Source organism: Penicillium maclennaniae (assembly GCF_028827695.1).
Source record: "Penicillium maclennaniae strain IBT 15551 chromosome Unknown utg000006l:1.0-2513246.0:1.0-2515036.0, whole genome shotgun sequence".
In the NCBI taxonomy this organism is placed as follows: Eukaryota; Fungi; Ascomycota; class Eurotiomycetes; order Eurotiales; family Aspergillaceae; genus Penicillium; species Penicillium maclennaniae.
The window spans coordinates 469,012-493,953 of NW_026623218.1; the positions used below are offsets into that span (position 1 = coordinate 469,012).

The following is a 24,942-nucleotide window of genomic DNA, read 5'->3' on the forward strand; positions in this document are numbered from 1 at the left end:
GGACCAGTGAGTATACAGCCAAAATGTTGACTTCATCCTTGTTAATTCTTGCCTCTCTCGGCGCTGGACTTACTCAGGCGCAGACCCTCGAGGAGCTCTACCTTGAGAATGCGCCCTCTTCGCCGCGCCCCTACATCATTTCTCACTATGCGAACTCGCATGCGGTGACCATTGGCAGCCAGCTGTACCGCTTCACCGTCACTGGTTCCTCTTCTGACAATGCCTTTACTCTGATGAGCACCAACTCGCCCTCTAGTGGTGACCTGGGCGTCTTGCCCCGTATTCACCGCAGGCACTATGAGAACTTCTTCGCGTACAAGGGTCGCTTCCAGCTTTGGGCTCAGAAGGGCGATAGTGAGCAGCAGGCCCGTCTTCTCACCCAGGGTGATTATGGCTCTGTCCCCAGAAACACCACCCACACTTTCCAGACTCTTGACCCCGACTGTGAAATGGTTGGAGTAATCTCACCGGGAGGCTTCGAGTAGGTTCTCTTCAGGAGCCAACCAGAAACCATTCATTGATGTATGTTATAGGGATCTTTTCTATGCCCTCGGTACCAACTATACTTCTGGCACCGACACTCCCTTTGTGCCCCAGGCTAGCAATGGCTCCTCCAGCCCCAGTGGCTCCGTCATCTCATCTCTGCAGAAGTATGATGTTTATGCACAACTCTCTTTCGAACCTCGCCGTGACCTCGTCAACGGCACTGCCCCGTCGATGACAGCGAATGGCACACCGGCGCCAACCAGCTTGGCAGTCCCGGCGAGCCCTACTTCATTGCCAATGGTTACGGACCCAAATACCTCAACTCTAAGTACGGCTACCAGATTGTTCAGCCTCTTGTCACTCCCAAGCAGTCCCAGGACACCAACTACACTCTTTCCGCTATGATCCTCAGTCGTGCTACTAAGACCAACCCCCCCTCAGTGGACCCTGAACGGCGCTGCTGCATTTGAGGTTCTGGAGGGTGTTCTTTCTATCAAGATCGGCGATTACCCTGAGGCTACTCTCTACAACGGTGACGTAGCATTCATTCCTGCCAACATTCCTTTCACATACTATACTTCCGTCGCGTTCACGAATGTGCTTTATGTTAGCAGTGGCTCCAAGGGTGTCGACTCTCAATTGATCCGTGGTGGAAAGAGCTGGGATTTTACTACCTTCCCCAAGTACTGATTGGAGTGATTTGGTCTTTTATCTTCCCGTATATAGATAGAATAATCTATGGCAATTATTAGCTTCCCGTTGCTGTGTCAGTGCTTACTCCTCGCCGTTTCCTAATCGCTGATGGATCTTGAGCACGCCTCTGAGCGGCTTGAGCTCCTTACCGATTGTCACTCAGTCAAGTCAATCCCCTTAGTGCGATCCACTAGAATGTTCTGAATCCCTTACCAAGCCAGATGTGAGGCAGAGGGTGAGCGGTCCATATAAGCTCCTAACCCTGTGATATTCTTTATCTGGTTTGTCACCGGTAATATTGAAGATCAATGTTGTCCTACGCTCGGCCAAGCATGATGGGGGCTGGTCCCTCAACATTGCTCAATATTCTCGTGATGACGCCTCATCGTCTAGAACCCCTCTCCCCTCTTTCTTCATTTCTCTCTGGACTACGCCCTCAAATATCGCTGTGGAAACGATTTGGCTGTCTGAATTGAGGTTCAAGCAATTAATGGAAGTGAATACAGTGATGGGCCCAAACATGGCGTACACCTAGCGAGGGAATTTCCATTTGCCCGCCAATGGCCCCGCAGCAACTTTAAGCCATCAGTTTTCAATCTGATATCATATTTAAGCACAATCACTCAAGAGAATGCAAAATCCAGCAGAAATGTTGTTGGCTGCACGTCAATTGACTAACTCAAACTTGAATAGTTAGTTCGACCACCAATTGAGCTCTGTTCCTTGTTCTCTTTTGTACCATTTCTTGATGTAAAGTATCAACGAAAAGGCGAATTGGTTCTATTTGATTTCAAGTCGTCTTGGGCAAATATTGTGATGAGACTGGGAACAACAATTTATGTGTCTGACAGGCTGCATTGCATAAGCCACCCATCACTCAACATCAATTGAAAACATGTGACATTTTAGTTGTGCACTTTATATTTTCATTCGCTCCTGTATGGGACCGACTTGAAGACGAATACGCATCTTGGCATGTCAGCGCAGGCGCTGCAGAAGCATGTTAACCCCTAATTCCGTCTCAGACATATTGCTTGGCGCACGACCGATTGTTACGAACGTTGACTATGTATCCACTTCCCCAAAGTCAGAACACTAAGTCTTCTTCCCAGACCCTTGGCTGCCGTAAAACTTACTTCACTTCACTATCGGTTTCGTCCACTAAGTCCGACGACCCACACGCAGCCACAATTAACGGAATCAAGGCTTTTGCCCATCCGCAGATTCTTGTTGAGTAATCAAAATCCTAGAGTCAATATTCTGCCATCTTTTGAACGCTCCTTTGACTCGCATATACTTGCTTTTGGTAATGCTTAGATATCCACTTACTCTGATGACGCGGCTAAGATCTTCCGTGCACTCCCGAGCTCGGTGAGCCGCGATGCTTCATACAAATGGCGTTTTGAGAGAATACTCGTGAATTTGACGGATAGCCAATGTCCGCCTCACCTCACTTTCCTGAAAAGCAGACTTACCAGAAACTTGGGTCCGATAACGCTCGAAGATCAGACATTAGTCGAATATTGCCCACAAGGGAGGCTGTTTTTGGTGTGTCTCTAAAAGTACCGCCCAAAAGCAGTATCAGTCAGACTGTTATTGAAAAGCTTAGCTTCATAGAGTGTTACAGGTCATATTCAAAGTACCACGTAACAGCCACTCTAAGTCTTTTGTTCTTTTTCAATTGAGGGAAAAAAACCCCATGTAGAGAAGGACGGGCCCAATGCGAGAGCGGTGATCGGAGTTAGCGTAATATCGGACTTGATACTACTATTTCCTGTGTGAACTTGCGCAGAGCAGAGAGGATCTATACAATTTTTTTTATATAAAGCAATTGTTCCCACCCCTGCTATTCAAACTATCAGATACTCGGATCTGGCTTGAGCTTCTAGATCTTCTTCTTTATAATCAACAATCATGAGTGCCCACGAGTTTAAAGTCTTCAGAGGAACCCCTTCGGGGGATATCGTCGAGACCGTCACCCAGGTACCGGCCCTCGTCAAAGATCAAGTGTTGATCTTAGTCACACATTCGGGAGTCTGTGGTACCGATGAGCACTATCTTCGATCGGGAATTGCTTTGGGCCATGAGGGAGCGGGCATCGTCAAGGAGCTCGGCCCTGACACCAAAAAATTGAAGATGTAAGAGCCTCCTCCCAACAAATCGCGTTTCGAATTCCCCTGATCAAGACTAATATCCTCCCAGCGGAGACAGGGTGGGCTGGGGCTACGTGAATGGGGGCTGCGGCAATTGCCCCTCTTGTCTTAACGGATTCCACATCCGATGCGAAAGCCCAAATCCTCAAGTTTATGGCCAAGACTTCCTTGACTCAGGAAGCTTCGCCACAAGCGCAGTTCGTTCCGAAGCCTTCTTGCATGTTATCCCTGAAGGCCTTTCATCCGCCTCGGCAGCCCCCCTGATGTGCGGCGGTTTCACTGTCTGGTCCGCTCTGACGCTTCACGGTGTCAAACCTAGTGATACAGTCGGGATAGTTGGCGTCGGTGGGCTCGGACATCTTGCTATCCAATTCGCAAAGGCAATGGGGTGCGAAGTTGTGGTCTTCAGTACAACTGATTCCAAAAAGGATCAGGCAATGGAACTAGGGGCATCCCACTTCGTGTCCACTAAAGGCAAGTCGGAGCTAATCGTTTCGAAGAAACTGAATCATCTTCTTGTCACCACTTCACAGAGCCCGGATTGGGATCTCTTCATCCCGATCATGGCAGCTGGTGCTACGATTTTCCCTATGACGGCGACCGATTTCGAAACCAAGTTGACCATCTCGTACATGAAGTTCTTGGTCAAGGGAATGCGTCTTATTTCTGCTATGCCGACGACAGCATCGTACGGGCTGATGTTGGAATTCGCGGCAAGAAACGGCATCAGTCCTGTTATTGATCGGGATGAGTTGACCGCTGACGGCATTGTCAGGAGCATGGAGAAGTTGAGAATGGGAAGAACTCGATATCGCGGAGTGCTGTACGGTGTGGAAGAAGATTGATTTCTGCTCATGGGTCAGGGATATTGGAAAATGACCGCGCTCATGTCCGATCGTTCTAGATCGTTTACAAGAGTTTCTCTAGATTTCTGTTTCCTCGTTTTCGGTTGCTCTAGGTCATATTCTCTCTGCTGAAGTTTTCACGCTCAAAACGTGAATACGAGAGCGCGCTTGACTTCACTATGGCCTAATGCCAAGTTTACTCCTTTGATTAGCTGAGATCTAGTCGCCTAATGTGTGAATCAATGCGTGTATTGGACTTCTTGCAAAGACTTAGGTATGAATCTTTCCCATTAAACCCAAGGAAAGTGGCAGCAGCCCAAAAAGTAAAAGCCCTCGCCCGGTAGGCGTCATCCTGTTCATGTAGTTGCGTATGAATCTAATGCAGGTAGACTTGAAGGATGGATTTCTCACAACTTTTCTTCCAGTTTGGACTCAGCAATAGATTTGTACGTGGTGGCAGAGAAAATGACTGAAGATGGAGATATGTGTAAGAGTGATGGATTAATGCCATGGAAGAAGTAGGCTAAGTAATCTTACAAACAGGTAGAAATAATAATATCCAATGAGTGTTGTCCTTGCGACTGTTTCTTCTCGTTGGCCTCTCAGTATGTACGCACAAAGCCCACTCAAGCACGTCTTCATTGAATGCTCCTGACACAAACTCAGTCTCCTTTCTCTATAATCCGCCAATTGTTTGAATTGCAGCCAAGTCACTCTTCATCTCCAGCTTCTGGGGCCTAAGCCCGGACCAAGTTGAACCGCTCGCTTTCACCACCATCATATTCAGCGAGCATCAGCTGCCCATTCTCGGCGATGCGCAAAAAGTAGCCGCTTCCCGCTTCAACAAGCTCATAACTATCTCCACCTTGGTACTCGGGCAAGAAGGATTGAGGCCTCTCCCCTGCATAGCAAGTAGCTCCAGCCTTGGAATCACCGCAGTTGATGTATCCACCAAGGTTGTTTTGGACTTCGAAGTAGCCCCCTTCTTGGGGTGTGAAGGACCAGATCTGGCCAGGCTGGCCTTCCTTGGCTTCGAAGGAGAGAGGCTTTCCATGCTCTTGCATGCTTTCCGTCAGGACTTTGGAGGCGGATCCAATGAAGTAGGTTCCCTCTCGCAGGCAGTATGCGGACTGGCAGAGGGCCGCGAGGGTTAAGGCGAAAAAGGCTTTCATTTTGATGGGTTGTTTGTTTGTGAAGAAAGGTTTGAAGTGCGCAATTCCTGGCTGCGTTCAGATAATGTGAAGATGATCTTGATTACACTCGAGGTGAAGGAGCGACAACTGCCTAATATTTATAGCTTTCGGTGCCGATATAGATGCTGAGCATCAGCGACCTGTTCGAACAATCCAGTAATCATCAAGTTAAAATTGCATAGACTATTGGCATGCGCGTTGAGATATATGCACCCCAATATGATTCTCGCCATGACTACCAGCTTCACATTATGCAGGGGGGCTAGATGAAGTGGATTTGTCGATGGATGTGCTTATGAATGTGATGACACTCATAGCAAACATGTGTGACCAATAATATCAAAACGTATCAGTTTACGTTCAATGAGAGTGGGCAGTAGATAATCTCTGCTGATGACTGACCTTGTCATCCATGCCGCTTCGGAGAATCTATGCCAGAGGCCAGCAACGCGTTGAGAAGATGTTCCGTGCTTCCGACGAAATCATGGTTGGATCACAAGCCCAACCTGCATTGCTCAAGTATACTCAAGTACGATCTTCTAAATCTACACGAAATATCTCAAACTATCGAAATTGAGGGTCCACATGATGCACGATCGTCCTTTGCTGGGTCGGGCGAGGTGGATCCCTGCGTGAGGCTGAAAGTCCTCGAAGCGCCGATATCTGAAGAATGAGGTCAATTATTTCAGAAGCCATCAAGAGGCTATTCATTTTGATAGTGAACGCTTGAATGGCAATTTGACCATACGGATGGAGGAGCCACGCGCGATTGCAAGTGGCTGAAATCTAGTCTCAATATTTCAGCTCGCACTTAAGCCATGCACGCCACAAAATTATCTCAATTGGACTGATCTCAAGCACAAGATCTCTCTGCTAAATTGCAACCGATCATTAATCGGGTCGCGCTGTAATTCATGGATCCAAATGGCGGTCAAAGTCCGGATACAAGACCTGGTATGCAAAGCCTTGCGGGTTCAGCTCAATAGAAGTGTTTGCTTTTTTGGTCGGAGGCCGGGACCTCAGATTCTCTGTTTGCACATGTTTGAGGCGCGGCGTTCAGAGCGAATCAATCGATCACAGAACGATCATCCACATTCGGACCTGCATGATTCTCGGTAAATAATACCTCCGACCACGTATTCTCGCCATAGGTTACATCGATCACAAACCCCATGAGATGAGCGACCGCGGAGCCCCCCCACCATTCCCAGCTAAACTACCAAATCGATCTCACCATTATATTCCCCTCCCCCCCCCAAAAGGCAAGATGACAGTCACTTTGGTGGCTGAAGAAAGTCCGTTAGTTCTAGAGCGAGCAACGCTAGAAGATATTCCTGCCCTGACCACCCTATGGTACGAGGCATTCACAGATCCCGCTGCGCGACACATCTGGCCCGACACGCCAGGTGTACGCCAGTGGTGGGACGATGCGAATCGTGAGGATATGAGCGAGAGGCCATTTCAGCATTATGTCACGGTGATCGACCCTAAGTCGAAAGATGCCAATGGCCGACCGCGGATAGTCGCGTATGCCAAGTGGGATCTGTCCATGCCCGAAGAGCGAGGACGTCGGTTCCCGCCCTGGCATGAAGATATGAACAAGCAAGACTGCGATGACTTCGTCGCAAAGCTCGAAGGAAACCGACAGCGTTGTTTTGGTGATACAAAAAATTACTGTAGGTCGCTAGTGTCTTTTGTCTTTAATGTTGATGAGCTGTTAATGGTGCAGACCTGGATATGCTAGGAACACACCCCGATTACAGGAAACGCGGGGCTGGATCGATGCTGGTCAAATACGGCTGTGATCTGGCCGATGTACATGGCGTAGGAGCTTATGTCGATGCTAGTAAGGCTGGGGCGCCGCTCTATGCCAAGTTTGGATTTGTTGACGAGTCGGGACCTGACAGTGGTGATGTTGCTGCGATGGCGAGACGATATGTTAAGGTCTAATGAGGTTTTCGAGGTATTTGGTCCGGAAGTTCACATAAGATAGTATGAAACAACAGACTTAAGGACTAGACGTTGAGCTATAGTTTGGATCATCCAATTGATGAGGCGGTACAGCCCGGTGAACCGCCCTAGACTTTCCAAGATTCATCCAAGATCTTTTCCAACCTGATCAACATGTCCTCAAAATACTCTTCCCCTGGACGGCACCACTGCACCCTTCAATCCTTTCCAGAGCTACAATTATGATACATCAACTTCAGGGGTAGGAACATCTCGCCCGCCAAGAACCTCCGCCCGCGTCTGTGTTGACCCCGCGCAGTCTCACCCCATCCAAGGCCAAAAACATCTCGCAATCCGTGCAGCAAGCTTCCACCAGTCTAATTATAATCACAATCTCGTCTTCCCAAAGCTCAAAAGAAATCTCAACTCTCGGCCATCACACCGCAGCGGCCAATCACCCTCCTGCAGCTCACCGGTCTCCGACCGGGCGAAAGCCAAGGCCGGCCAAAAATGCGGAGGGATGAGTACGTGCTCAGAACAGGGAAGATGTGCACTGCAGGGGGGACTGCGATGCAGTCAGTAAAATTACAATTCTGTACCTTGCACCTCGATCTCCGTGTCCTCGAAGGAGAGTCGATTATGTTCATGACAGACGCGATCAACGTGAGACAATCCCTGTCTTCACCGGAGTTACAAAACACCACTGCAATCCCCCACTCCGAGAGATGCGACGCCATGCAGGCCTCATTGAGAACGACTGGTTTCAAGGCCAATGCCAAGGCCGTGTTTACCAAGCGCGTGAACGGTAGCAAAACATCTCCTGCACATCACCCGTTGCTCCAAGACGCTATTACCAAGCACCGCGGCCTCAACCACTCGCTTCGTCAACGATCGTCCCCTCGCTGAATAACCTGACGATACTGCCAAGATCATCCCATCCACCTCAACACTTGTCTCTGGCTTTCTATGGACTATGATGAGACCATTTCGGCCCCGATTCTGGGTTCTTCCGAATTTAGACCGTCGCCCAGGTCTCGTCGCCCGACTCGAAGCTCAACCACTGCTCAGTCTCCGCCTATGTCGATGTGATCCTGCAGCCTCTAGCCTTAATTAACCTTCGGACCACTTACACGGTGGCTGATCCGCTGTCAACGAGCTAACGATTCCTGGAAAAGCGCATTGTGTGACACGTTCTCAATGAGCAGCGAGGAGAGGGGGATCCACCTGTGTCACATAGTTTCGGATTCTAGCCCCTGCTGCTAGTATAATCACATCGCCTTGGTTGGATGTCTAGCCCACGCCCAGATGATGCCTAGTTTTCATCTCGGATCAGACCGGCAATTGGCTACAATGGACCCAGTTGCATGGATCAATTCCCTGAAGTCGATAGATTTAAACGTAGCCTGTGCCCGGGTGTTCAAGTGCCGAATTCAATTGTGTTTTGTTTTTCTCAGGTCAAGACTCTTTGCAATGCAGATGCTTGCCCTCTTCGGCCTCTTGGGCGTGGCCAATGCGGCCTGTCCGTACATGACTGGTGATACGTCTGCTCTGGAGCGTCGTGACAGTGGCGATGCCACTTCCGATACTGAGGAGTTCTTGTCCCAATTCTACCTCAATGATCAAGACGTGTTCATGACCTCCGACGTCGGTGGCCCAATTGAAGATCAGAACAGTTTGAGTGCTGGTGAGCGTGGCCCGACACTGCTTGAGGATTTCATTTTCCGTCAGAAGATTCAGCGGTTTGATCATGAGCGGGTATGTTCATCTGAAAGTACTTCACCATATCCTCGATCTCGGTTTATTGATGCAATGTCGTCTAGGTCCCCGAACGTGCCGTTCACGCCCGTGGCGCCGGTGCCCACGGAGTCTTCACATCCTACGGCGACTGGTCCAACATCACCGCAGCCTCCTTCCTCTCCGCCGAGGGCAAGGAAACCCCCCATGTTTGTCCGAATCTCTACCGTCGCCGGCAGCCGCGGCAGTGCAGACACAGCCCGTGATGTACACGGGTTCGCGACTCGATTCTATACAGATGAAGGAAATTTCGGTATGGCCCATACCACCTACCATTGAACCCCCATCTAACACGGTCAGATATCGTCGGCAACAACATTCCCGTATTCTTCATCCAAGACGCTATTCTCTTCCCGGACCTGATCCACGCCGTGAAGCCCCGTGGTGATAATGAGATCCCCCAGGCTGCCACTGCCCATGACTCGGCCTGGGACTTTTTCAGTCAACAGCCCAGCTCCCTGCATACTCTGATGTGGGCAATGGCCGGACATGGGATTCCGAGATCAGTCCGCCATGTGGACGGCTTTGGAGTGCACACCTATCGCTTCGTCACTAACAATGGCACTTCGAAGCTTGTCAAGTTCCACTGGAAAACTTTGCAAGGCAAGGCTAGTCTTGTGTGGGAAGAGGCGCAGCAGACCGCTGGCAAGAATGCGGATTTCCTTCGTCAAGATCTGTTTGACTCGATTGAAGCTGGCCGGTTCCCCGAGTGGGAGGTAATTACCTTCCTACCCCGTTATAAGTAGATCTCCTCTCTAACCAACCTTCAGCTCGGTGTTCAAATCATGGAAGAAGATGACCAACTACGCTTCGGCTTCGATCTTCTCGACCCAACCAAGATCGTCCCCGAAGAACTAGTTCCCATCACCCCTATCGGCAAGATGCAACTTAACCGTAACCCCCGAAACTACTTTGCGGAAACCGAACAAGTCATGGTACGCCTCCAAGCCCACCCCCAAGACTCCACTGGAAACCCAAATACTAACACTCATCCTACAGTTCCAACCAGGTCACATCGTCCGCGGCATTGACTTCACAGAAGACCCCCTCCTCCAAGGCCGCCTCTTCTCCTACCTGAGACACTCAACTCAACCGCCACTCAGGACCAAACTTCGAACAACTCCCCATCAACCGACCCCGCGTCCCAATCCACAACAACAACCGTGACGGTTCCGGACAAATGTTCATCCCCTTGAACAAGGACGCCTATACCCCCAACACAGGAAACGCCGGCTCCCCGAAACAAGCCAATCAAACCGTCGGAAACGGCTTCTTCACCACCCCCAGCCGAAGCACAAGTGGAAGACTCGTGCGAAGCGTCAGCTCAACATTCGCCGATGCGTGGTCTCAGCCGCGATTATTCTGGAATTCGCTCGTTCCCGCCGAACAGCAATTCGTCGTCGACGCAATGAGATTCGAGAATTCGAACGTGGTTTCTCAGGTCGTGAGAGAGAACGTGATTATCCAGTTGAATCGAATCAGTAATGATCTTGCGAAACGTGTCGCCGAGGCCATTGGGGTTGATGCTCCGTCTCCGGACCCGACTTACTATCATGATAACACAACTGCGCATATTGGTGCGTTCGGACAGAAGTTGTTGAAGCTGGACGGGTTGAAGGTCGGTATTCTGGCTTCGGTTTCGAATACTAGTTCTATTGCGTATGGAAGTCAGCTTCAGAGTCTGCTTTCCTCGGCGGGCGTTGATGTTGTTGTTGTGGGTGAGCGGATGGCGAATGGTGTGAATCAGACGTATTCGGCCTCGGATGCGACTAATTTCGATGCGGTGGTCATTGCCGATGGAGCGCAAGGATTGTTTGGCTCGAGCTCTGAGGGTGCGAAGAAGGGAGCTTCTACTTTGTATCCTGCTGGACGGCCTTTGGAGATTTTGACTGATGCCTTTAGGTTCGGTAAGGCAATTGGGGCAATTGGACAGGGCAGACCGTGTTGAGCGCGGCGAAGATTTCTACGAAGAGGGAAGGAGTTTATGTTGCGAATTCGGTTGGTGGTGGATTTGGTGACGATTTGAAGGAAGGATTGCGGACCTTCAAGTTCTTGGATCGCTTTGCGCTTGATGCGTAGGTGGCTTTGTCTATAGATAGCATCCAGTCTACACCTTAATGGTTGCTATAATGTACATCATTAAATTTGCAACTGAATACATAGTTAACACTCTTGAATTTGCAAGTGAGTAAGTAACAAGCACGGTATTGAGTATGAAGCCATCAATCAATTACTCTTTTCATCTTCAGGTCTTGTCTTGTCTTGTCTTGGTCTTAATTCCGTGGCACGAATTGCCGACGAAGCTTCATGAAGGAGTCTTGATCCGCTTTAGGCGCAGCCACACGAGCATTCATCCTTTTCTGTACACTCTGAGATGAGTTGGCCTGACCAGCCTGACTCTGTCCAATGATGGCCCATTCAGCAACAGTCGCACCAGTACCATTGTTCGCTGCCAAATCAGCAGCATCAAGTCCCTGGTTACCAATAATAAGGAGTGAAGCATACTGGGCAGCGAATACAGGACTGGAGAGCGTGACATTCGTGGTGTTGCTAGTAGGCATAGCGACCGCGTCCAAATTAGTAGTCGCCGGGTTGTATGGGAGCGAGACCTGTACATCATTGATAGATGTCACAACCTGGAAGCTGGAGCTCTGGTTGGATGACTTGTAGGCCACCACAGGGTCGTTGATGGATTGATTGTGGAAGAGCACGGTAATGTTGACTGGGGGTGCTTGAGCCCAGTCGAAGTAGAATCCGGTGACCATAGATCCGGCCTCATTGCCCAGCGACACTGTCACGGCACTCATGTTTGCTGCCAAGGAGGGTTGCCATTTTGTTGACGTGGCGCCGTCTACTACTGAGATCGGGAATTGGCCTGGTTCATAGGAGTCGCTTGATTGGACCGGTCTGCACTGCGCCAGGTTCCCGGTGATTGTGTTCACGGAAGAGATCTGGCGATTAGGAAGGACGATAGAGCCCATTGTGGGAAGAGTGTAGGTGGTGATATTGCCTTCGCTACCAGAGTTTACGGTGATACTGGTGTTGGCAAAGCGTTGGTCCGCGGTGTTGAGAGGCGGTGTATCAATGGCCCGGCTGATTGTGGTGTGGGTGTAGTTAGACCAAGCTTCGATGGGCCATCCGCGCCAGAAGAAAGTGCGGTATCTCAAGTATGGAATCTGCATAGGCAAGTTGGGATCCACGTGGAGGGTATCATCAGGGGTCAGGCGAAGACCCAGGTATCCGAACAGTCCGACTTGGTTAGCACCACCGTGTCCAGTGAGGAATGGGAACGCAGGGTGAGTGCCTCCGTTGATCGTCGCGTTGTCGACAAGTTGTTCTGACATCTGGAAGAAAGGGGGGCGGGCGTATGGAAGGTATGAGTACTGTCCGTATGTGTACGCTGAGCAACCAGAGGGCGATACCTCGTTCGCCACAATCGAAAAAATGGCCCAGGTCATGGCGGGCCCATCAGGTGATTGCTTGTTTGCATACTTTTTAAGACGAGTCAGTAATTTGATCCACTCAAACTTCTTGTCTGTAACACTCACATAGTCCAGGTCATCTAACGAATCTTGCATGGTATAGTTGGAAGTGTAGTCAAGTGGATAAGTGTTGAGAACAACATCAGCCTGCTTAACCACAGCACTTCCATTCATAGTCGTGAACTCTAAAGTCACTCCGTTCTCACGGATGACCAGCACATTCTCCGCCATCTGGTCCCAGGTTGAGTTCTCCTCAAGGCCAAATTGCTGGCGGAAGGAATTGGTGTTCTGCAATGTTTCAGCAATCAGTGGCATTGTGAAACCACCGGCATCGACCATGTTGGCGTATTCATCCTGTAGAGGGTCAGTTTTGTGTGCGAGGTAGAGCAAAATAGAGCCGAGTGAAAAATACGCACAGGATCAGTCATGTTCGTCAAGGTCCACTTAGACCCGTTCTGCACCAGCAAGTCTGCGTAAAGTGTAGCAATAGAGTCGTAGATCGGGAAATGACTTTCTTTGAAAGTCTGAGTATCACCAGTTGTAACCCACCGGTTGATCAGGGAAATCCCAATATCCCCGTTGATGTGATATTCATAGTCCCAGCAGGGACCGGTAGATGTGCAGTTGCCGAAACGACCACTTGTCCATGGATAGATGGCCGCGGATGAAGAAAAGTGCGTCTTATTCTGTGATCCAGCATAGTTGGTCTTGATGTTTTCCTGGGCCATGGCATATTTCTCTGCACGGTAGTTGGTAATTCGCTCCGCGGCTTCAGGGTGAGACGTAGTCAGACCCGGTTGCATCCAGACATCAGCATCCCAGAACACCAGTCCCGCGTAGGAATCCGAGGTCAGGCCGCCAACGGAAATGCTGTCGACATTCACGGCAGCTCCGCCCGCTTGTTTGATGGCGTTCTGACCAACAGTGTTTTGAAGTAGGTAGTAAGTGTTGGCAACCGCAATGACCGAGGAAGCAATGATGTGGCTATCAGCTGGAAGACTACCATTCCCGGGGAGCGCATAGCTATCAACGGAGTTATCGGGCATCACACTAGCCCACTCCAATAGATGGGCTCGAAGAGACCTGATATATCCATTGGTCATAGCAGATGTGACTGCCTGCTTAGCCACCTGCTGTGGGTCGGCGAAAGCATCCGTGGATGCTGCTCCAACGTACTTGGTCACGCGAACTGCCTTGCCTGCCTGGAAATTGACATTTACAGACTGGGCAATAGAGGATTGGTTGGTGCCGACATAAGGCTTGCCAGATACAAGCTGGCGAGATGACAGGTCGACATTCGCACTGCCCGTGAGATTTGTATAAATAAAAGCAGTGACGTTGGCGATGCCGTTGGGTCGCACTGCCGTGAAGATTGCACCATCATCTTCGCCAGAATTCACAAAGTCGGTTCGTACCGCAGACGTGCCATCGATCACATTGACGATCGTTCCATTGGAATCAGCAGAGGGGATGACTTGCATATCTACCACCGCTTGGTTGATGTAGTATTTGTTGGTGAAAAGTCGGTAAATGATCTGGAACGAGCCCTTGTCGCCCGCGGGTGTCCAGGTATATGTCCAGAGCAAGACACCCGCCTTGAAATCATAGGTCGAACTGAACTTGGATATAGTGCTGTTGTCGACCGTCGCATCCAAGTAAGTATCATCGCCCAGATCCAGGACCAGTCCACTCCAGTGAGGAATACCACTGATGACACTTTCGCCTCCATACTGCCAAAGCCAATCAGCGTTACCTTCGTCGGTCCTAGGCTGGTAGTCAAAGAAGCCAGCGATGGTTGCAAACGACTGGCGTCGGGAGAAGAGTGGCCAGCCGCTGATCACATCACCACCGTCTGCTTCTTGGTCCATTTCAAAGAAGGGGCCAACGCTTGCAACGTTGATTCCAAGATATCCATTAGCTACAGAACCGCGTGATTGCATGCGGCCCTGCTCGAGGTTGGTGGTGGTGAGAAGCCAGTTCTCCTCATCCCAGGTCACGCCATCGAAGCCGGTCTGATACACAGTGCTGCTGAAATTGCCAACGGGACCTGGGCCGCCGTATCTTCTAATCGATTTTAAGACGCGAGCTTTTGTGGAGGCTCCATCCACGAGCTCGCTTGAACACAAGAGCAAGGGCAAGGCTGCCCGAGCGAGAGACTCCAGGCGAGTTAGCCTTGAACATTGTAGGAACGCAGGAGTTGAGTGCTCACCGTGAAGTGCATCTTGCTGAGTTCTCACCCTGAAGGGCGGTAGTATCTGAGGGGCGCGTCTGATGGAGGGTTTCTAGGGACACGAGCAATCTATGTAAATCAGAACTGGCCAGACAATCTGGGAAACCTTGTGGGAAGGCAGACGACTTAAATCAGAAGAAGGATGGAAACGCACGGATGGCAAAATAAAATTTAAGTGCATCCCTTCCCCAAGGGCGAAAGGCAGTGCCGATCCAGGAACCACCAAATACGGGCGCAACGTCTCCGAGATCGCACGGCGTGGGGAACAGCAATCCTAGCTAAGTTCCGGGGTGCACCTGCCCCGTTTGAGGCAGGCTAAACGACTCGAATATGTGGAGCCGCGTATTATTCATTCAAGATGGGTGGGAATGTCGTATGAGGCTGCCACATTGAGGCTATACCGGGCAAACCGGCTGCGGGGAAGTGCCAGCCATGACAGCGCAGTGGCGTTCTATTTGCCCGAGGCCAAATCTGGGACCCGAACAAGTAGTGGCCGAAGTTGGCATCGGCGTGCCGTGCATCGTCGTCATCAAGGCCCAAGTCCTCAAGGTTTGTGTGGGGAAGTCGCGGATCCCCGGTTTCCGTCGGGCCCCGCAATTGGCCCGACAAAAGACCGTCGACCGTATATGGCAGGTGGCTCAACAGTTACCAGGTTATGCCATTCCTGGTTTAGATCCTAGCACGTTGTTGGTGCGCTCTCTAGGTGTTAAGAAATGGCAGGAAGCTGCAGGAACTACTGGAATTCGAGGTGCCTTGAACTTAGAGCCTAAGGCACCCTCAGCCACCATCCTGTTTCAACGGAAGTATGGGATACTTGTTTGCTGCCATGCCTCTCAGTATTACTTTGGCTATACAGATCATTTCTCTAGTTTCGCAATAAGAATGCTACACTCGATGAGATGTTCAATCCTCTAACCAGATCAGCCGCAACACGTCGACCTGTCCCGACGCAAGCATTGCTAGAACATTCGGTAGGGTCTGCCAATTCCTCATCCGCAAATTATAACTTAATCCACCAGTCACATGTGGGTCTATCGGTATCTTTCTTGGATCTAAGTCGCCTAGTAAGGAAGGAGATTTTAGAGCGATGGTGCCATGACTTTGCGTTACGAGCCGTTCGGTCTTACAATTCTAGTTGATTCGTGCAATCTTGGAAGAGATGCAATGGTCCATTGTTCTAATTGAGAGGAATATAATCAAAAAGATCCATGCGAAATTCAAGACAAATCGAAAGAAACGAGAACAATCTTTCAAGAGTGACAGACTATCAAGGGCAGACCATCTACCAAATTGAATATGAAACACTGTCCTTACAGTAAATCTCAGAATACCCCAGAAAGCTAACGTGCGAAGGGAGAAGCATGCTATTTACTTGGATGAATACCTCATAAAGCTCTTCAAAAGAGACCGCTTCATACCGATATCTTCATCTGTCAACGGAATACCCATCATATCATATTCCTCGCCCCAGGCCTTAAGCCAATCAAGATCAACAAGCTCTCGATCACAATATAGAGAGGGTCCACTGGGATTGAAACCTACAGCCGGCATCTCAAGAGTCTCAATCAACTCCTCGCGAGTTTCTCGGATCGGAGACATCGGATCGTCGACACCGTGTATCGTATCGTGAAGCGCTGACCAATGAGCTTGGATATCAGGACACGTAGTTTGTGAGCGCTCATTGCCAACAAACTGTTTAGCCATTGCAGGAATAAGTTTCCTCCAATACAGGATACCGCTATCGACTTGGCAGTGGTCGCGGCCAAGTAGAAAAATCAAAGCCTCGGCAAGTGCCATAGGTTGAAGAATCTTGACTGGGTAAAGATTCTGCCAATCGACCGACCAGCTGTGGTGGTCGTTGACATTCATAACGAGACTGCACTCTGCGGAAAAGTCAAGGAAGGAATCAGGGAGCCACCAGAGGGTCTTGGACTTGATAAATAAGGAGATTGTGTCGATTCCAATCACACTTCTCATAGAAGTTTTTTCATATGTAAGCCATCCGAGAGTAGGAAGATTGTGAAGGAATGGAGTGTGGAAATGCGCATCGGGGACTGGATGGTGTTGGTTGGGTTGAATTAAAATACAGCCGGGGTCGACGCACAGTTGGTGTTGATCAAAAGAGTCGAGTTCTCGAACGGCTGTGTCGAGCAAATCGTCAGGAACAACGAATTCAATTGTCCGGGCCTCAGTTGCCAGGTGTTCCTCTTCAGTGAAAAGGTCAACGGCCTGTTCACCCCAAAGGATATTGGGGACTTGGGCAACGTCTAGGATGCTGGAAATAAAGCCGGCCACTTTTGCTCGTAGAACCTGACGTCGGCTATACCATGTGCCATCAGGAGGATTATTCCAAGAAATAGTCATTGTGGAATGAGAAGAAAGCTTTGACAACTTCAGTGCCTAAAAAGAAAGTGTCTAGAGAGGACAGACCTACTCACCGTGTCTGCAAAATTGAATAGACTTTGCTACAGATGGAGCTACCAAAATGCATGGGCTCGGCCTTATATCTCCGATTCCAAGTTGCGCTTCGCCTTATAGTTAAACCCTATACAAGACAGCCACTGGATCCTCTTGTTTCGATTGATTTGAGACGAAGTTCACGCATAGTCTTTAAAACCCAGAATTAACGAGCCTCCAGAATTGCCTAAAATTATAAGTCTTTGTTGTCGAACGAACACAATAAGCCCCGTGTGGGCGGACTTGGACCTCGTTTCATATTTGCAACGGAGTTGAGCATGAATAAAGGCTGAATAAAGGTTCGGAAGGTTTTGAAATAAGTCTCAACTTTACTTTCAGCGTGTTTACGAAATCAAGGCAATTGAGATCAAGTTTCGAGGATCTAGGGGAAAAGTTTCTTTGTGGAGTTTGATACTCGTATTCTTTCAGCAACAAAGCGGAAAGTCCACAAATAGTTCCGCATCATCGCGAAATGTCTCCTTCATTTCAATTCGCTAATAACATCAAGGGGACAGCGTTGTATGGAGATGACCAGGTCACTTGTCATTGTCATGGTACTTCATCTGCGGGCTCACTGGTCTCGTAGTACAAGCTCTGGTATAGATGATAGATGCGACAACTCGGGAAGAGCACCCGCTTATGTTTATAGTTTTCAAGAAGTAGACGTCAAGGAAATACGGATCTGAAAAAGCATACATAAGTGGAAAGCACTTCAAGTAGGCAAGCCCGAGATGATCGAGCCAGACGTGGATTTGAAGATTACAGTGACTGTAGGTCTAGGATTGAGAATTAGAAATCCGGGTGACAAGGTCTTGTATTCAAAATGCGACTCCACTCAAGTCTTTGGCCCGCTGCCCTCAGAAGTCCGCATGTACTTGTTGATTGGGCATCCACGCCCAACATGTGCAATGCGTAAGGCAAGCGGGTTGATGCTCAAATATTTGATCATGGGTCTCTGGCATTCCATATCCAAGTGCCGTTGTCAATGTGATATATTGTTCAGCGGAAACATGAGCCATGCAAGTGTGAGGGTGAAAGCCTTGAGAAGCCACATTGAGCAAGAGCAATGCAGCAGACGCTTGATTCCACGGGTTGTGCTGTCCAGTCAGCTACCCTTAGAAACCATCAAGGGGCAGTTCATTATTCACGTCATCACAGTTTTGCATCGAGCTTTTCATCGAGCCCAAAGCTCATGGTTTCTAGATTGCAGACTATGCATTCTAAACTTCTCCCGGATTTCACCCCTCATCCTCCTCGCTTTCCTCATCAGAAATCTCACGGTGGCCATTTGGCGCATTCGAATGCATTTGGCTAGCACGTGGAACATTGTTGGACTGTCTTCGGTTCGCCGAGATAACGGCTCTTTCGCCCACAAACTTATCTCCAGGCCATTCCTCTTTGCACACTGGGCATTTCTCAGCCTGTTGTACACGGAAGAAGTTCCGCATGCAATGATCGTGAAGTCGACCAGGGCAATCACGATCACCACACCTTTGGCCCTGTGAATGAAGTCAGCTTTATCCCAGTGCTCTCGATACGAGCGATCCTTACCGCTGTGACAATATCCCTGCAAGCAGCACAAAACTTGATACGCTCCACTTTGCGCCCACTCTCCTTCACGTAGTTGTATGTATCGCTCAGCCAGCTTCGCAGTTCCATGAGTGCACGGGGTGTCAAGCTGAAATAGTTTTTTGGGCTTTTCTCCAACCAGCCTTCTACAAGGAGATTCTGCATCATTGTCTCAGCCTGTGTCATTGTCAAGGATTGTGCTGCTCCGCCTTGGTTCTGTTGCGATTCAGCATTTGTCGACCGCCGGCGGTTGGCGTCTGCTGAGGAAACCTTGGCTAATTGGGTAGCTTGGATAGGCGTGATAACCATTCCTTCAATGATCTTTGTGTTATTTGTGTCGAACATGAAATCGAGGACGCGCTTGACGAAGGCGATCTCGTTGGGGGTATAGGTGCTTGCAAGTTGGGTCAACGCGTCGACGTGGACGTTGACGAGAGCGTAGACTCGTTCGGGCGGACCCTCGGTGGTCTCTTGATGAGGATCTCTTGCGAGTTGGCGGAGCGAGCTTCTGATTTCGAAGTTGAAGGGAGAGATGGCGGTGTTGGCGGAGGAGATGTAGGAAGAGAAAAGTTCTTGGGTGATATCCTCAGTATCGACAGTGCAGCCTTCTGCAAAAATACAAAGGATCAGTACAATTCTTAGATGCGTAGCTGAGCTTCAGATTAGAATAGCACACCATGCGCTGAAATTATGGCAGCCAGAACTGGCTGCGCTTCATCAAAGGTCATTGACGAGCGGGCCATGAAGGCCTGCAGGAAGGCGCGATTGCAGTCATTGTAGGTGAGATTATCCATGCAACTGATTTGAGGGTCAAGCAGCTTGACCAAGGTCTCCGGGTTTGGGTGATACTGTCGAGTTGAGGCCGAGACCAAGAAGTTGAAAGTGACGCGATTCGACGCGCCGCGGGTGCCAAGACTCGCCGCCAACGGAACTATGCGAAAGTATCACTTTCCACTCGGATTCCTTGCCTATTCAACGTCTCTAGGGACCGAATAATGATATTTGTTCAGCGTAAAATTCATTTTTTTTTTACCTCAAGACTGAGATTGATTCCATAAATCAAGCATCCATCAGATATATTGACGCTTAATATCCTCACGATAGCTGACCTTGAGTAGAGAGAATCCACGTGTGCTGCTGTTCCCTACCTCCTCTCTGTTTAGAGACTATTGAATCAGAACTACATTTGATTTTACCTTGCCCTTAATTTACTTTGAACCTAAGCCCGACTAGAATGTTGCAGTAAGGAATCAAAGCCACCTAGGGAGATCCATCCCTTGATTCCAGAATATGAAACTGTCTGAATGTTGAATACGGAATTTTTACAAGGCTGTGTTGCGAGCGTTATGTATCTTGTCAACTCAGCTGAGCCCTTTGCTAGCGGTCCACTGCTTTGGCACCCATCCTGCTGCTTAGATGTTGAAGAGGCACAACTACGTCTCTCCCTACGAACTTTGCCTCTCTCGAACAAACCAGTGAACTGGCATTTTCGGTCTAATAATTTGACAGAAAGTCAACTGTAAGCTTCTCACGAACAACGCAATGGTATTTACTTTTGGAAATTGAAATATAATTACCCCTCTTTGGCATGTGTCAACGGAATCATCATTGGCCCCGTGGGCCGTCACAACCTTCTCCACATGAGTCGAGAAGCCTATACTACTGGTCCTTTGCCTTTACATAGTATTAAGTGTCTAGTCGTCGAAAAGTGACTCACTTAGCCATGATATGACGAATTTGCCCGTCCTATAACTGTAGCTGGCGTACGAAGTAGTTAGCCAGATAGCAACCGAGAGATATAACGGACCATATTTGCTCTGTGCTGCTTTCATGGCGGACCTAAACAAGAGAGACCGTGCTCATCTCCATCCCTTCACCTCCATCTCTAAGGATCGTGCTCTGGGCCTCCAAATAGAGCATGCACAAGGAATCCACGTCTACTCGAACCACGGAACAAAATACCTCGACGCACTCTCGGGCCTATGGTGTGTCAACGTCGGCTATGGACAGTCGCAGCTTTGCGATGCAATCGAGAAGACGTCACGACAGATCTCCTTTGCGCATACGATGTTCGGTACTTCGCACGAGGCTGTGACATTACTTGCTGACAGACTTCTCCACCTTTCCAAGTCCGCAGACAGCATCAACGATGCCAATACTAGTTCTAATCCTATGCGAAAAGTGTTTTTCGGTCATTCCGGCTCAGATGCCAACGATACCATCCTGAAAATAGCCCGTCTATACTTCTTGACCCAGGGTCAACCACGCCGGACCAAGTACCTCTCCTGTGTGGATAGCTACCACGGCACGACTTTGTCAACGGCCAGTCTGTCGGGTCTACCGGGTCATCATCGCAACTTTGGCCTGCCGGATTCTTCATTCCTGCACGTTTCGGCACCAGATGTGTTTGATGCGCTCACGCGGCAGGGATTCCTCTCTGAAGACGCTTATGTTGACTATTTGGTTGACGAGATGGAGGAGGCCATCACTGCCGCTAATGCTGCTGGTGGAGACGGAGAGGAGACCATCGCTGCGTTCTTTGCCGAGCCTGTTATGGCCGTAGGGGGAATTTTACTTCCACCGGCGACGTACTTCCCGCGGATCAAGGCCGTGCTGGACCGACACGGCACCTTGCTCATCGTTGATGATGTGATCTGCGCTTTTGGGCGGCTCGGACACTGGTTTGGTTGGCAGACTACTAACGTTCAGCCGGACATGGTCTCCTTGGCCAAGGGTCTGACGAGCGGGTACATGCCTATGTCGGCGGTGTTAGTTGGCGAGCGTGTCTGGTCAGTATTCGAGCGGTATGAGTCTCAAATTGGTGTCTTTGGTCATGGTTTCACCATGTCAGGCCATCCAGTAGCTGCTGCGGCTGCATTGGCGAACATCGACTTCATTGAGGAGAACAAACTTCTGGACAGGGCCAGGGAGATTGGTTCATTCCTGCTGCAGACCTTGACGAACGCTACTCGACACATTGCCACCGTCGTAAATGTGAGAGGGAGAGGGATGCTCGTAGGAATGCAGCTGGCCGGGCTAGATGCCAGCGAGGTCTCCCGCCGTTGTCTAAGCATGGGTTTGATCGTTCGGGCTATTGTCGGACGGAACACAGTTGCGCTGGCTCCACCGTTGATCACCACCATGGCAGATGTCCTGATCATCGTGGAAACGATCTGTAAGGCTCTGTCTAGTAGTCAGCAGTAATTTTAAGCACAAAGTAGCTTCATGTGATGACCATTGAGGATAACAAGACTTTTGGTTGGTTTGCGGAGCTGATACAGTCAGAAAGAATTGAAAGACGCTCGGAGAAGAGGCTAAGATGAGAAGCTCAGGTCAATGGGTCAATGAATTGCCTAATCAAGTACAAATTTACCCAACCACGCTACTGGCGTTAACCAGAGGGTATACGATACAGTATTCTTAATCTCTCTGTTAAACAATTTGTATTTCTTTTTGTACGAACAGGTCTGTGGAAGAATTATGCTCGTGTCAAAAATTGATGAATTCGCAGGTCTGATATCATGACATAGAATACAATGCTCATCAGCAAAAGATGCAGCCGAAACCCCGACCCCGGGCACTTCGCCACACAAAGGTAGAGGCATCCGAACCACCCACTGACATCACCCAACGCCAAAGTAGAAAACACGTCGGCACCGAAGAAACCCAGAATTTGTGAAAATCACCCTAACCCCCTAAAACCTCCGCCGAGTCGGCTCAGGACTGGGGCTGCGGCTAACACTGCGCGCATCTCGGCCGCGCTCCTTCAACCACTTCTTCGTGCTCAACCGTATCTCCCGATCCAACTCCGGCGAGGGATTCTTACGATGAATGAAGTTGCAAAACCCGCCTCGCACACACCCCTCGCCGCTATTCAGTCGACAACACGCTTCTCGGAAATCTGTCACAGGCGATAGTTCGCAGTATATGGGCCGCGCAGCGTACCAGCGGGAGTTGAGTGTGTCGCACGCTGTCTGGGCGTCTTCTTCGTATTTGAATCGCGCGTAAACGTTGCCGATCAAGTCTAGATGTGTTAGTCGCGCGACTGAGATGACAGGGACAGGGTTGAGACTTACGATCGTTGTTATTATCGCAAATGACGAGCTCTTCGAGCTCGCCGTACTGGCACAGCTCGCACCATACATCTTCGTAGAAGGCGTCGAAGTGGTTTTGCAGCTGGCTTGGGTTCATCTTGCTCTTGGGGTCGTAGGCTGGGTTTTGGTACATGTTGGGCATGAGAACAGTCTGAGAGTAGGAGGGCTTGACATGCTTTCGGGAGCAACGGTCACCGTGTCGGCATGCGCCGATCTTGTAGTGAGAAAGAGCAGTTGACCTTGTCCTGCTCGGTACCGAAGATAGAAGCGAGATAGTTGGCCATGATGGGTGATTGTCAGGGATCCTCGTGGGCCAACTAGTGAGAGATGCGAATTGAAGGAGGTGGAGGTGATCCGCGCAAGTCAAGCGAGGGAGGCGACGGGTGAAGAATTGGCGAGGAGCGGCGACTGCTTGGTGATATCGGATGCCTGAAGTTTCTGGAGAGCTCCAGTGGCGGCGCTGACTAAACCCGGGGAGCTACCATCGGCCGCGGAATAACTATCTTCCGATGTATAGTCAAAAGCCCGTTTGTCATCTGGTCATTCATTCTGTCTTCGGCACATCATTATTCAGATAAAGCTCTATGTAATTTCTCCATGGTGGTCAGTTTGGGTCTAATCTTTGGTCCGTCAGCCTTGCATAAAGCCCGTCCAACGATCCAACGTTGGGTCGTCAGCTAGCTCATTGGAGCCTCGAAGAGCCGTTCATTGAACTGCGAGCGCCCCCCATCATCAGCCCACGCTTTCTTCGCCAGAATTATCTCAAAAGTCATCCGGTTACGGTGCAATCGGAACATCATAGTTCCACTCCCAGCAACTATATAAATACCGCTACTGAAAGGAGCTCTTGCACATCTCCCAAAAAGTATTACCAAGACTTCCGAGCGTGGAACAGACCCAAAAGTGTACCCAATTTGAACGTGTTTACTTTTATTTAATCATTTATTTGTCAACGAAGTATTGAGCGGCAATTTCACGTCGCATGCTAAAGGACAGCGGTCCAGGGGGAGTCAGGGACGATGCAAATCAGTCGCGAGCTAAGGTCCAGCTGAATATCCGGATGCTGATTTGAATAGGTCTGAAAATCCTTCAATGACAATGTTCTTATTCCCTGAGTTGCTTGAGATAGGTTACATGCAATTGAAAAGCCGATGATGCCTCCTCGGAGGATGACGGTTGCCGACTCTACTTTTAAATAGTCACAATCGGTATAAGCATCACAGTCAAGTCATCAACTCCAGGTCTTCAATCCACCTTCTTTCTTTGAGGACACTTCCTTGTATTGGATCGGGAGCATAGAAAAAGTCCTGCGGTGTGGTAGTTGTGAAGAACGTCTATCACTTCAAGAGAGAAGGCACTCCTCGACCCTTATTAACGAGAAAAGAATCACAGATCTCCATGTCTGTACATTTTACCTTAGGACATTAGGTCCATGTAGTTATCTCGGCAACACAGCCACAGGTACAAATTGTCCTATCGAGGCCTTTTCCATGGTTTGCACCATCACAAGTGGATCCCCAGTACGATCCCTTCCAATGGGACATTCTACGGACAGGGGTCAGCTAGACTTTGCTAAGCTATATATCTTCCTGGCTATTAGTTTAACACAGTCACGGAGCCGGTTTCACTAATGACATAGTTAGGTGGTTGTTGATGGGCTCGAGTCTTCATCCGAGTGGGATAGTAATCGTAGTGCGGGGGCTGGCTGTTAGGCTTGGGTGTACCAACCCAAACTTGAAATTATTGAGGGATTTAGAAGGAAAGACAGATGATGAGTCTTAATAAGAAGGCTCTTTCTCGGTTCAATTTTGGAATGTAGGAGATTTGAGCAGCATGACGTCTGCTGCGCCGAGGCTCCGCGGGATTATTATTAACCCCGCACCTAACACCTTTCGGAGCTAGATCTCCAGCTCCTCTGTCCATACTGAGCATTGCAGATAGCGTTTGACCTTTACGCATTGGAATTTGAAGAAGGTGTGTTTCCCTTATACTCAAT

At 49.5% G+C, this 24,942-nt stretch overlaps 11 protein-coding genes across 11 annotated transcripts; 6 read left to right on the plus strand and 5 right to left on the minus strand.

Moving 5' to 3' along the window:
* Positions 1-23: 23 nt before the first annotated feature.
* N7477_006417 (cupin domain-containing protein) lies at positions 24-1,134 on the plus strand (the record flags this gene model as incomplete). The annotated part of the gene is given in 4 exon segments (XM_056968080.1): positions 24-481; positions 534-713; positions 725-842; positions 928-1,134. Coding segments are annotated over 4 exon segments (963 nt in total), but the record flags the coding sequence as incomplete, so codon positions are not given.
* Positions 1,135-3,093: 1,959 nt separating this feature from the next.
* Positions 3,094-4,177, plus strand: N7477_006418 (GroES-like protein; the record flags this gene model as incomplete). The annotated part of the gene is made up of 2 exons (XM_056968081.1): positions 3,094-3,317; positions 3,382-4,177. 2 exons carry the CDS (start codon positions 3,094-3,096, stop codon positions 4,175-4,177), a joined length of 1,020 nt encoding a protein of 339 aa, XP_056820877.1.
* Positions 4,178-4,914: 737 nt separating this feature from the next.
* N7477_006419 (RICIN domain-containing protein) lies at positions 4,915-5,349 on the minus strand (the record flags this gene model as incomplete). Its single annotated transcript, XM_056968082.1, has 1 exon — positions 4,915-5,349. One exon carries the CDS (start codon positions 5,347-5,349, stop codon positions 4,915-4,917), a length of 435 nt encoding a protein of 144 aa, XP_056820878.1.
* Positions 5,350-6,637: 1,288 nt separating this feature from the next.
* On the plus strand, positions 6,638-7,320 carry N7477_006420 (uncharacterized protein; the record flags this gene model as incomplete). Its single annotated transcript, XM_056968083.1, has 2 exons — positions 6,638-7,046; positions 7,100-7,320. 2 exons carry the CDS (start codon positions 6,638-6,640, stop codon positions 7,318-7,320), a joined length of 630 nt encoding a protein of 209 aa, XP_056820879.1.
* A 510-nt stretch (positions 7,321-7,830) lies between these two features.
* N7477_006421 (uncharacterized protein) lies at positions 7,831-8,226 on the plus strand (the record flags this gene model as incomplete). The annotated part of the gene is made up of 1 exon (XM_056968084.1): positions 7,831-8,226. One exon carries the CDS (start codon positions 7,831-7,833, stop codon positions 8,224-8,226), a length of 396 nt encoding a protein of 131 aa, XP_056820880.1.
* Positions 8,227-8,790: 564 nt separating this feature from the next.
* Positions 8,791-11,193, plus strand: cat1 (catalase catB; the record flags this gene model as incomplete). The annotated part of the gene is made up of 6 exons (XM_056968085.1): positions 8,791-9,367; positions 9,415-9,830; positions 9,885-10,049; positions 10,114-10,123; positions 10,218-10,946; positions 11,048-11,193. The coding sequence occupies 6 exons, from the start codon at positions 8,791-8,793 to the stop codon at positions 11,191-11,193; spliced, it is 2,043 nt and encodes a 680-aa protein (XP_056820881.1).
* Positions 11,194-11,387: 194 nt separating this feature from the next.
* treA (alpha,alpha-trehalase treA) lies at positions 11,388-14,817 on the minus strand (the record flags this gene model as incomplete). Its single annotated transcript, XM_056968086.1, has 3 exons — positions 11,388-12,950; positions 13,013-14,752; positions 14,806-14,817. The coding sequence occupies 3 exons, from the start codon at positions 14,815-14,817 to the stop codon at positions 11,388-11,390; spliced, it is 3,315 nt and encodes a 1,104-aa protein (XP_056820882.1).
* Positions 14,818-16,194: 1,377 nt separating this feature from the next.
* On the minus strand, positions 16,195-17,190 carry N7477_006424 (uncharacterized protein; the record flags this gene model as incomplete). The annotated part of the gene is made up of 1 exon (XM_056968087.1): positions 16,195-17,190. The coding sequence occupies one exon, from the start codon at positions 17,188-17,190 to the stop codon at positions 16,195-16,197; it is 996 nt and encodes a 331-aa protein (XP_056820883.1).
* Positions 17,191-18,521: 1,331 nt separating this feature from the next.
* Positions 18,522-19,646, minus strand: N7477_006425 (non-structural maintenance of chromosomes element 1 family protein; the record flags this gene model as incomplete). Its single annotated transcript, XM_056968088.1, has 3 exons — positions 18,522-18,782; positions 18,835-19,460; positions 19,529-19,646. The coding sequence occupies 3 exons, from the start codon at positions 19,644-19,646 to the stop codon at positions 18,522-18,524; spliced, it is 1,005 nt and encodes a 334-aa protein (XP_056820884.1).
* Positions 19,647-20,682: 1,036 nt separating this feature from the next.
* Positions 20,683-22,056, plus strand: N7477_006426 (aminotransferase family protein; the record flags this gene model as incomplete). Its single annotated transcript, XM_056968089.1, has 1 exon — positions 20,683-22,056. One exon carries the CDS (start codon positions 20,683-20,685, stop codon positions 22,054-22,056), a length of 1,374 nt encoding a protein of 457 aa, XP_056820885.1.
* A 491-nt stretch (positions 22,057-22,547) lies between these two features.
* Positions 22,548-23,262, minus strand: N7477_006427 (RNA-binding protein; the record flags this gene model as incomplete). The annotated part of the gene is made up of 2 exons (XM_056968090.1): positions 22,548-22,876; positions 22,929-23,262. Coding segments are annotated over 2 exons (663 nt in total), but the record flags the coding sequence as incomplete, so codon positions are not given.
* Between the last annotated feature and the right edge of the window lie 1,680 nt (positions 23,263-24,942).